This window comes from Sinocyclocheilus anshuiensis, unplaced genomic scaffold (genome assembly GCF_001515605.1).
Source record: "Sinocyclocheilus anshuiensis isolate Anshui unplaced genomic scaffold, SAMN03320099.WGS_v1.1 scaffold643, whole genome shotgun sequence".
NCBI classification, from domain to species: domain Eukaryota; kingdom Metazoa; phylum Chordata; class Actinopteri; order Cypriniformes; family Cyprinidae; genus Sinocyclocheilus; species Sinocyclocheilus anshuiensis.
In genome coordinates this window covers 951142-963705 of record NW_015551067.1, presented here as the reverse complement: position 1 = coordinate 963705, position 12564 = coordinate 951142, and the positions used below count along the sequence as shown (strand labels likewise).

General features: G+C 36.5%; 1 protein-coding gene across 1 annotated transcript in view; it reads left to right on the top strand.

The window, feature by feature from the left end:
• The window catches only part of LOC107662151 (relA-associated inhibitor-like), a 32494-nt gene extending 26097 nt beyond the window's left edge, over nt 1–6397 (top strand). Inside the window, exons 9-15 of the mRNA XM_016452073.1 lie at nt 1029–1395; nt 2091–2557; nt 2663–2800; nt 3858–3991; nt 4091–4257; nt 4603–4796; nt 5630–6397. Of these exons, the coding sequence (XP_016307559.1) occupies nt 1029–1395; nt 2091–2557; nt 2663–2800; nt 3858–3991; nt 4091–4257; nt 4603–4796; nt 5630–5665 (1503 nt within the window). The 3' untranslated portion in view covers nt 5666–6397. The remainder of the gene's footprint in view (nt 1–1028; nt 1396–2090; nt 2558–2662; nt 2801–3857; nt 3992–4090; nt 4258–4602; nt 4797–5629) is intronic.
• Nucleotides 6398–12564: the final 6167 nt, after the last annotated feature.

Here is a 12564-nt window from a genome sequence, read left to right as displayed (position 1 = left end):
CGGCCCGATATGAAAAATTATGCCGATATGTCTTGCCGATAAGAGGAATACATTAACTCACATGTGCTCAGGGTGTGCTAGCGATTAGATCACGTCAGCAGTGTGGATCATTCTTGAAGCAAAGTTTTGCCTGAATGGTGATTAGATTCACTCTTTTGGAATTTAAACTTTAAACTGAGAAAGCACATACAGAATGATGCGTTCGGTGTATGATAGAGTAAACAGTAATGCAGTGGCAAGCGGCAGCAGTCTCCCCCGGGTGCTTATGTCCGAGCAAAATACACAAAATAATATTTAGACTGTGTTTCTGATTAAATAAAGCAGTAATTGATGCCATAAAATCATGAGTATGTTTTGATTTAAAGGTCAGAATCTATAGCTTACATGAAAACAAATCACAAACATGACACTTAAATGAAATAATTTTATATATACTGATTTATTCATTAATGTGTAATATGTTATGTTTTAACAAATTATGAGCTCTAAAAGACTTTCTGAATTTTTACATCTCTTTTGCTTTAGACATCTACAAATGTTAAATCTTAAAATTAGTGCTGTCAAAAGATTAATCGCATACAAAATAAAAGTTTTTGTTTGCATAATATTTTGTTTGAATTTTGAGTTTTTTTTTTATAATAAATCTTAAGGTGACTACTGCATCTTTTTGAAAAAAATAAAAATAAAAAATGCAGCGATTGATATATAGTTTACTTATAGTTATTTTCAAAGTTTCAATGTACTGTCATTATAAAAGAACTTCAATATTGTATATTTAATTCTAACAAATAAGTTCTTGTTAAAAACTAACCAAAAGTAAAAATAATTTGCTTATAATTTCCACACAGGAGAGACTTGGTGTTGTTTCCAAACAAAAGTAAATATATCAGCATCGGCTATCGGCCAAAATTAGTTGAAAAATATCGGCATATCGGATATCGCAATATTCCAATATCGTGCATCCCTAGAAAAAAGTATGCATCATGTTTTCTAATTCTCATATCTTCTTTCTCTGTCTCTTTCATCAGGATACTGTGCCCCGTTCACTCCCCTCATCTCACAGCTCGCTCCCGAGGAACACTCGTATCTCGGTGCCCCCTGAACTCGCCTCGAGCACCAGCTCAACTTATGGCCCTCAGTCAATCATTTCCCGTATTCCCATTCCACCTGCAAGCTCTGGAGTCCATCAGCACAGGCCGATCCCGCTTTCCGTCATCATGAGGCTCCAAAACCCATACTATGCTGCGGCAGCCAGCAGATACGCCCCTGTCCCAATGGGAGAGTCCCAGCAAGGGATCTTTCACCAACATCTTCCCCTGCCCCGAGAGTACCTGCGGCAAAATCAGACACCTCAACCTCAGCAACCTCTAAGACAACCTCCCTACTATAGAGAAGGTACCTTCAACCAGAAGCCATGAGTGGGCCGACGGGCACTCGTATACGAGTCAATGACTTGACACACATTTTTTGGTCTGCATCTATTAAAGTATTAAAAAATACATTTAAAAAAAATGTTTATACATACAGTGACTTGAATAAACCTGTCATGAGAATGCTTTTAATTTTTGAAATAAAATTCATTTAGGTTTTTTTTGAGGGGACATAAAATTAATTTAAAAGCTCATTAAAGGAATCTTCAAATTAATTATTTAAATAAAACATCATTATGTAGTTTGGCATAGCCTTGTATTATTATTATTTCTTTTTAAACTGATTATTAACATTTACATATTTATTTAATATTCATGAAATATATATTTAATATGTATTTAATGTTGTATATTTTTCATATTTATTAATATTTAAACTGTCTGCCAAATCAAGATCATGTGGTTCCAACCAACATGCAGAAAAAATGTAAATAAAACAGGAAATTATATCATAGAGTGAATCCCTGCAGACCCTCATGACTGTGTCAAGGTCGGTAAAGCCTATTACAATATCAGATAATTTGACCATTATATGATAAAGGCAAGTTTAGTTTTAAAATGTCATGTTGTGCAACTCCCCAAAAACATAATATCTGTAAATTAATCACTTGTTTTTAAAACCAAATTGCAAATATTTTTTGGTTTGTTTTTTTGGAGCAGTACTCCACCCTGGAGATGTTGATGCTGAGCTTGAGAGACCGGTCAAAACAGAAGGCCCTGTGTATTCGAATGACCAACGCATGAAACCAGAAGAAGAGGTTAACGTGGAGGATACAGAGATGCCTCCTCGCCCTCTCAGCCCCACACGTCTGCAGCCCGTGGTAGCCCCACAGGCAGAGTTGGACACTTACCTGGATGAGGTGATGCGTATCCGGGCCGAGTTCCCCAGGGCTCTGAAGAAACGCGGCTCAGTCGAAATTCCTCAGACCCTGTACAACCTGCCTGTTTCCCAGCCCAACCACTACAAGCAAATGATCAATAAGCTGTTTCACAGGAAGACCATCCGTATCAAGGAAGAACCAGCTGCTGAAAGTAGCAGCTCTTCAGATGGGGAAGAGAGTTCCAGATCTGCTGTAGCTATGGATCCAGTACCAGTCACAGAGATACAGGTCTCTTCTGAACAGAAGGTGAGCGGCAGACAGATTACACATTGCTCAGATACAGTAGATACCAGTGACAGTTAAGAGGATATTTGATTTTAATCTGCTTTTCAATCTTTTCTTCTCTTTCAGGGCATTCACTCTATCTTACGGAAGGGCAGCAAAGCCAATAAATCCTCCAGTCGTAGGGCTCACCTGAACCCACTGGTGCTGATGTTGGATGGGTCCTTAGTAGGAGAGTTAGAAACTGTGCAGAGGGCTGCACAGGAGGTATGTCCCACTGCTTTGGTACCTTGCGCTATGATAGCTTAGAGGTGGTGGCAACTTGCATCAGCACTGTGTAGGGTTACTTTCAGTCCGGGGCAACTGTGTCAGTATATACCATTATTGACGATAACCATTATTAAAAAAAAATTAAATACTGTGATAATATTACACATACAATAATATTATAAATAGTCAAGCGCCAGTAACTGGTTGACACTCTAATGTGGTATGTCGGGAGTATTGCACTATAATGTTGGTTGCCACCCGTCATAAAACAGAAAAGAGAAAATTGATTTGAATGATAGTAATTTTTCCCCAAAAATGTTGGTAGATATCACAATAATATCATTATTGTGAATTCTCAAACCCGATCTCACGGCAATTCGTACATATTTTACTAGGTGGCTAATTCGTAGGAATTTGTACGAATGAAGACCCCTAACCCCGCCCTTAAACCTACCCCTCACAGAAATCGTACAAAATTGTACGAGTGAGGTCGTACGAATTAGCCACCACGTAAAATACGTACGAATTGGTCGTGAGATAGCATTGAATTCTCTTGGCCATGATAATTGTGTAATAAAAATCTGCTATTATGACAGATCTAGTCTTAATCTATTTAATTTTTACATTTGAAGGTAAATATTTTAAGAATTATTTACATAAAGGACAAATAAAAACTAGCAGTAAAAATTCAAATTTGAGGTTGCGAAAGGAATAACTATATGTGTGCACTAAAATAGGAACTAAAACTGATTTTTGATGCATTTTCTGAGGCATTTCTTGAACTTAAAATACTACTACTACTACTAATACTCCACAAATATCAAAATTTTAATAAATATGAAAATATGTAAAAAATTTTGCATATATAAAATTACTTTCAAAATACAAATTTATGCTGAAAATCAAAATACAAAATAAAACAGACATTTTCAAAACTTTAATAAGACTTTCACATAGTTTAATTGCAAAATGCATCCTACTTGTAAATGTTTCATAATGTTACGTAATTCTTCAGTTCGTCATTTTAAGAGTGCAATTGTGTGGCCCTGTATAGGTGAGTGACCCAAGCCAGGCTAATGATGAAGGCATCACAGCCCTTCACAATGCCATCTGTGGTGGACACTTCCCTGTGGTGGAGTTCCTCGTGCGGATAGGGGCTAACGTTAGTACTCCAGACAGCCACGGCTGGTGAGATGATCAGTTTAACAAGTGTATATATACATTCCTATGTATTTCCATGTGTATGTACAGTACATATTCACTTTTGTCCTTTCGTCTCACTGCCAGGACACCCTTGCATTGTGCTGCATCCTGTAATGACCGGCAAATGTGTGAGTTTCTGGTGCGGAATGGAGCAGCGGTGATGGCTGTAACAGACAGTGATGGGGCCACAGCAGCACAGAAGTGTGACCCCTTCGCCCCTGGCTTCGAGGAGTGTGAGAGCTTCCTGAGAGGTGAGGGTGATGTCATGAGAAAAATGAAAACAGACATTACTTGTGTACACAGGTAAACCACATGGTCGCAACACAAGTTTTTACAGGCGAACACCTACATGTGTGTTAACTCCCAGCATTATATTTAGCATGTCACAATGAGCTGTACATTCCTGAATTAATAGTATCATCCTCAAATGGGTTGGAAACAACGGTCAGTACTAGTCAGCTAATTCATAAACTATTGGGCGGAGATGACATGTAATACACCCTTATTAACTCAAAAACAATGAGTAATTTGAGCACAGTGGTGTATGTAGAAGTTCAATTTCCTTTAGTCACCATTAAGAATGTGTTTGTGTTTAGGTGTGGAGGAAGCTATGGGTGTAGAGAACAGTGGGGTGGTGTATGCTCTATGGGGATATCCTGCCCAGGGTCCAGACGAACTGAGCTTCAAAGAAGGAGACATGGTGACCATCCTGCAGAAGCCTGAAGGAGTGGACTGGTGGTGGGCTTCACTGTGTGGCAGAGAGGGCTTCGTACCAAACAACTACTTTGGCGTAAGAAGAGCTCATTTACAAGAAAAATAATGGTCAGCTAGAGGTCAATATTCCAACAGAGTGCCTTGGCAAACTTCAAAAGGGGGCATAGGATGACATAAAATTATTAAATGTATATAATAATGTAAATTCTAAAAACAAACAAAATCAAGATTGACTGAAATCATATTTGTTTTTTTCCCTAGCTGTTTTTCTTCTTCTTTTCTTTCCCCACAGCTGGGTTTTAATTAAAGTGCTCACAGAATCAGAATCTTGGACCTTCTGGACCACAAAATGAATTCTGGTTAAATAATTTTATTTAATATATTAACATTCCTAGATCCTAGTAATAAAAAGGTTTGAAAACCAGCATCATTATCATGATTACAGCAGAAATACCAGAAATGTTTTAGCCAATTTAGCCTTTGAATAATTTTGTTGGAAAATAGGGGGGCTTTGGTTGAGAATCACTGATCTAGAGGTGTGTACACACTTGCTCTGCAAGATTTTGCAGGTGACATAGAGTCATTTAATTGGGAATCCGCACCATTGTGAGTTTCACATGAGAGTGAAAACATTTCCTATGCAGATTTCCCTCGTGTTCAAATTTGTGCCCTAAATACTCATATTTCAAATACTCAAACATATTTTGTATTTTGAATTCAATGCAATGTATAAAATGCTGTTTGTCTGGTCAAATGTCGCAACCCTTTGTATTTCATACATTCCCTTCATTTTTACTTAGCTAGTACAAGGTCATTTATGTCCTAATATTACTGTTACCAGCATGCAGTGGACAGTGAGGTTTGGCAGGTCTTCAATCAACCTCATTCTTGTTGTTCTCTCTCATGCAGCTTTTTCCGAAAGTGCGGCCTAAGTCACTCTGCTGAACGCATCCACGAGCAAAGAAGACAATAACGATCAATGCATCTGAATCATGCCGGCCAAGTCCAAATGCAGGTTTCACATGTGTGTTTGAATATGTGAGTTTTTCCCTCTTATTCCTTACCTTTAAGTTGTGTTTAATGAACAGCTAGGATGGCATTTGAAAAACGTGCACTGTACAACTTTGGAGTGTTTTTTGAATGTCAATTCAGTTTTCTCATTAGACCACCATGACAGTCACTTCACTGGGAATAGTGGATTTATATTGACTTTACCAATGGAAAAAGTGTCAGTAAAAATTTTGCTTGCAAGTCAGAGCATTCTACCTATTTTATGTGAGGGATACAGTTTCATCGTATGAGTAAACTGAACTGGACTTGATGCATAAACGCATAAAAGTCTCAGAATTTGTTTGCTCGGAAAGGTTCATTCTCTGTCTTGACTCGTGTTTTTTAGCACTGAGCAGGAAGGACAGAAATTCATCAGTCTGTCAGTATTGCTTTTGTTTATGCATACTTTGCATGTTAGTTGCATAGATACAAAAATGCTTTTTAGAGCTGTATTTGAATAACTGGTCTCCTAACTCGGCTTCGGATTATTTACAGTATTCCACACCAAAACGTTAGCCTTTTTTATGTAACTTTTAAACTTGTTTTTCCTGTCTCTGTTTTCATAGTGATCTTTATGTAGTATGAAATATGAACAAAAGTTTTCTTCTCAAAACAATGTACTCTCCATGTGGGTTCTGTTTTAAATATTTGCTTTGATGTGAAGGAAGTTTGTTTTAGAGGTGTGTGTGTATATGTAGTATGAAATATGAACAAAAGTTTTCTTCTCAAAACAATGTACTCTCCATGTGGGCTCTGTTTTAAATATTTGCTTTGATGTGAAGGAAGTTTGTTTTAGAGGTGTGTGTGTGTGTGTATGTGTGAGTGTTTTATTTGCTTTGTTGAATCCACTGACTGTGACTGTTAAGAAGACAATGACACATTTTTACTCTCTGTAATACTCTTGCACAAAAGGAAAATAAATAAATACTAATTGTTGATGTGTGATTTGTTTGATTCTGTACAGGACATGGATAATAACTGTTAATAAAGCTCACAGGATTATGTGCTTATTGTGTCTGTGTGCAATGAGTTTTGTGCATCTAAGCCACCAGCAGAGGGCAAAGCTAAGTGAGTCTTGATATCACTATACAGTAAATAAAATTGTACCCATGACCCCTAGAGGTCCCTCTAGCAGCATTTTTATTTGTTCATATAATTCTTTGGTAGCGAGGACTGCAAATGATATATGAGTTTAATTTTCTTCACCCTCTTGGTCAGGTATGAATCCATTATTAAGTTTTCTGTATTTTGATTAATGTGTTTTAAACATTCTATAGAGACGGGGAATTTATGATGATTTGAAGCATATTTGATTAATAAATTATCTAGCATTATTATGTTTACTCTAGTTTAATTAAGGCAAAACAAGCTAGTAATTAATCTTGTTAATTAAGTTCCGAAGGATTCTTTTGATCAGCCTGCTATCAGATAGGCTCTTTCATTCCACCACACTCACTAAGATGTGTGCTAACATTAATTAATGAAAGAATTTCACATATGCAAATAACATTCTGGGCATAGCCTTAATATAATTAAAGCCACCACCTACACTGGAAGAGCTGGAGCGTCAAACAAAGCTTTTCATTTTCTGTTTGCTTGTAATATCTTTATGCTTGTGGTAAGATTACATAAACATCGAGGGGCTTTATTCTCCTGAATACAGTGTTCTGAGAGCCATGGACTAAGTAAACATCACTGTGCACTATTATAGTCACAGCTGGGTACTCGTGTGTGGGGCGAAAGTATCTGTACTTGTATAACACAGGCAGATGTCCTCAGAGCATGGTGAAATAACCACTATTGTTACTGTTTTCTAGAGCGTAATAAGTAGAAATGATTATTGTTTAAAGATTTTTTGCCGCCCTTGTCCGTATCAGACAGTTACTGGCTCTGTTAAAATGGCCTCGAAGGACTTAGTATTATTTATTTGATGGTGAGCATAAACCTTTGAGATAGCTCGAGTGTCCCGAAAACAATAGCACTTAAGTAAACAAACCGGTAAGACACACACACACACACACACAAACACACAAAATGTATGAGAGAAAACAAAATAGAAAAGTCATTGAGTTGTATTGCAGATTAATAACGTGTAAACTAATTCTGCAATATTGTTACATATTCATCTTGTTACTAGGCCAAGTCTTGCTGCTAGGCTTAATAACATTTTTTATGTTGCAGACCATTTACTCTTATAGTTCACCCCCCCAAAAAATAAAATAAAATGATGTTAATTTACTCATCCTCAGGGCATCCAAGATGAAGGTGACTTTTCTTTTCTTCAGTAGAACAGTAAAGAATATTTTTAGCTGAAACCGTGGTTCTTGTTGATTCATAAAATGCAAGTCAACAGCTGCCATCACTTTGAGAGTCAAAAAAAAGCTAATCAGGCAACACAAAATGAATACCCGTGGCTCCTGATGATATATCAAGGTCTTATGAAGCGAAACAATCGGCCTGTAGGGCATCCAAGATGAAGGTGACTTTTCTTTTCTTCAGTAGAACAGTAAAGAATATTTTTAGCTGAAACCGTGGTTCTTGTTGATTCATAAAATGCAAGTCAACAGCTGCCATCACTTTGAGAGTCAAAAAAAAGCAAATCAGGCAACACAAAATGAATACCCGTGGCTCCTGATGATATATCGAGGTCTTATGAAGCGAAACAATCGGCCTGTGCAAGAAACTGAACATTATTCACAGCATTATTACCTACATCTTGGATGGTCTGTGTTCACTACCTGTCTAGCAATGTGTGTTTATGCTAAAATCTGCTAAAAACTTTGTCTTTTCAAATCTTCCATTGCGTCATTGCATTTATTGAGTTGCAATTTATGTTTCGCACTTCAGAAATGTGACGCTGACTGCTCACCAGAGTAAAGGCCCATTCACACCAAGAACGATAACTATAAAGATACCAATAAATGATAACATTGTCTTTATTATATACGCATGCTGCAGTTTTGTCATCTGTCGCAAAACTCTTTAAAGTTGGGTGCATTCAGGTTGGCTGTACATGTTTTTATCATTCATGAGGTGGAAGAAAAATCATTCTGAAATTGGTTCTAATAATTGTTTTGTTTGTTTGTTATTGTTATAGTTGTGGTGTGAACATCCCTATTCTTATAAATTTTAAATAATTTTTAAAACTTTATATTCATCATTATATTTATGCTTGGACAATTGTCCTTGGTGTGAACTTGCCTTAACTTTCACCTGGCGGATTTGCTCCTGTGTCATGAAAACGTATGGAACTCTTAATGCACATGGTAAAAATACCCCAAAAAATATGGGATGGGAAGAAAAATTATATCACAAAAGCACTGAAATGCAGTTTTTCCTCCCACCTCACATTATTTCCATCACCAGTTTTGTGTTCGCAAAGTTTCTTGGTGGAACTCAAACTCTGAAATATAAATTTTCCTCCAATCTCATCATGTTCCTTTAGGGCAGGGGTGCCCAAACTCGGTCCTGGAGGGCCGGTGTCCTGCAGAGTTTTGCTCCAACCCCAATCAGACACACCTGAACCAACTAATCAAGCTCTTACCAGACATACTAGAAACCTTGTAGCAGGTGTGTTGAGGCAAGTTGGATCTAAACTCTGCAAGACACTGGCCCTCCAGGACTGAGAATCTTTCTTGTGTCTCAGTAATTTCAACTCAAATAAACATTTCATGACCACATAATTATGTATTTAGCAGCTGTGTAATAGACGGGATGAAGTACAGTAATGTATTTAATTAAAATAATAATAATAAGTAAATATAAGTCATTTGTAATTAGGTCCTTCACTGAATACGCATGATCTAAAGCAGCAATTACTTTTATGTTCTGTTGCTGCCTTATTTTGTTCTCAATATTAATTGAGCATAGTGTGCACCATGTAAGATACCCTTTCAGCAAATTCACATTATTTTTTTGGTGAACTATCCCTTTAAGGCAATTTGCACCATACACAAAATTATTATTATTATTATTTTTTTTTATCTATGTGTTATATACTGGTCAAGGAAAACATTGTTCACAATAAGCTCGCTGAACCCAGCAGGATGTGTCATGCGAATTCTTTGCATCTAGCCAAAAACTGTGATAGGATATATTTAGTCATCCATGTAAGCTTCCTTATGAAAGTTCTTATTAAATCTTATAAAAAAAAAACATAGTTCATTATTTATGAATTTTAAACAAAACACAATCTCTCAAAGTAATCTGTTACAAATTACATCAAATTTGTATATCTGATCACATTTTCTGTCAAGCGACATCAAAAAGTATTCAAATACAAATTTTAAACACATTCTTCTTGTAACACTACAATTGTATAGATACTGTAACATACATGCACAGAGCAAACCAGTGTTTATCCCTCTCTGTGAGAGGTGTGTTTGATGTAGGACTGGTGCTGTTGTGAAGGCCGTTGTATTGAATGGTGATTGTGTGAAGGTAGAACTCATTTGATGCCTCATTGGAACCCCATTATGATGAAGGGTAGAGAGAATAGAGTGCTTTGGAAATCTCGAACAGAGAAAGCGTGCCCCCTTTAGAAACAAACCTCATATCCACAGCCGGCACACCTCAATGCTTTGCAGCTTTTTTTTTAGTCTCTCCCACTTTTCTGACCTCATCCCTTTATTTCCCATACCTCGTTTTTTGCCTTGTTGAGTTCCACTCCACTGCTAGCCATCATCTGCTTCATTCTTTGTTGAATCTCTCACACTGTCTTGTTCCTTCTGTTTTTTTTTCTTCTCTGTCTCTCCCCCCATTTCCCCCCTCCTCTTTCTCAGACACACACTGTTAGTCTAGAGATGAGTTGGCCATTATTAGAGATGGCATTTTGGCCCATCAGCTCCTGACAGGCCCACTTGACTTGACAAGATGGTGTACGTGCACCTCAAAACAAATAAATGTGTAATCAGCCTCCAACAGATGGGCTTTTCTGATGTCTCTAAAGAAAAAAGAGAGAAAAAAAAGAAAAATGATTAGAGTGGAAAAATGGTGCAGTAGAAATGAAAGGCTTTATCTCCTCTTCTCTCTTCATGTGTAAATGGAAAAAGGGAAACCTGTCAGCTGAATATGAAGTTAATCCATAATTTGGTGTTTAAAATGAATAGTAGAGGGATAAATCATTGGTATACATGGATCATAAAGTCTAATTATCTCACATGCGCACATGACATAACCACAGATAAAACTCAAAATATTGATTAACAATGTCCTGATGACTGATTTCAGAGGTGTCATGTCCATTCAAATGGAAAAAAATCTGAACATGTATAAAACACTGGCAGGGCATTACAATCACTTGTACACACATAGGCACATCCTATTTTAATATCCTATTTTCTATTTAACTTTAATTTATTTTTATTTCAGTTTTAGTCATTTTAGTTCTTAAACATATTATTTCAGTTTGTTGCTAGCTACAGTTTTATTTTATTATTTTATTTTATATGTCAGTTTTATTTTAAACACAGATACTGATTTTTAATAGTTTTAGCTTTAACGATAACAACACTGGCCCTCAAGCAATCTATAATACACACATCACCCGGGTGGCCCCTCCTTGCCTTAGATCCTTGCCTCAGATCCCTGGAGTTATAAATGTTGAATGTTCATCTTTAAAGTATTAAAGGCCATGTGCTGAGTAATGACCACAGAAGATATTGGCTTTATAAGATGGACACTTGGGAGATCTTTCTGTAAACAAGCACATTTCTCAATGCATTATGCACAGGCCAGACAATGCAGCGAGTGACGCACATACACAGTGTGGATAGAGGATGGCATGAGTCACACAAACACATGCTGATTGACTGCAAATTATGCCATTATTTTATAATGTTTCTGTTTCCTCTAAGAGTGTTTAATCAATGCTTGTGCTTCAATGTGAACAAATTCAGTGAATCTAATTAAAAAATTAAATTAGATCTTGTTTTTTTAACATGATTTACATGAAATGACTGCAGTCAGTAATTGTGGCAACACAAACCCTATGATAAAATTATGGTAAACCAAAGTACACAGCACAGTAACATTGCAGATGAAAGACATTGTGTGTGTATGTGTGCATTAGTGCGTGAGTGTGTGTGTGTGTGTGTGTGTGTGTGTGTGTGTAGGTCTAAATAATACCAAAAATATTTTTTACATAAAACTCATTTTTTTAATATTTTTTATTAAATCTAATAAAATGATATATAATGGCAATATTTATATTTTGGCAATTTTATTTAATAATAAAAAAACACGAGTGTTGAGTAAAATATATATTCTGGGTGACTGACTTATAGTCTAATGGTTAGTTACTTAATTGTTGTTATTCATTTTCTATGTTATTAATTTCAAGAAAAATATAATGTTTCAAGAAACAGTCATTTTGAACAGATATTTTCATGTTTAAAGGGGTCCTATTATGCTTTTTCACTTTTTTAATTTTAGTCAGTGTGTAGTGTGTATGTTTGGGCATAAAAAAGATCTAGAAAGTTACAAATCTCAAAGTCCACTCCAAAGGGAGATATTTCGTTTTTAAAAAATCCCTTTTCAAGAACTACAACAAACGGCTCGTTTGGACTACAGCGTTTGTTTTCTGGGCTTTGTGATATCACAAAGCGGCTCATTAGAAAATCATTACAAATAATTCCCGCCTACAGAAATTCAAATGGATGGGGGGTGGGGAGGGGCGAGGTTGTGGTTAGAACGCTTGGTTGAGTGAGCGCATCAGACGAGACGACGAAGAAGAAGTGCTGCTGCAGAATTAGTGCATCAGAGAAAACCAAGAAGAAGAGCTGCTGTGCTGTAGC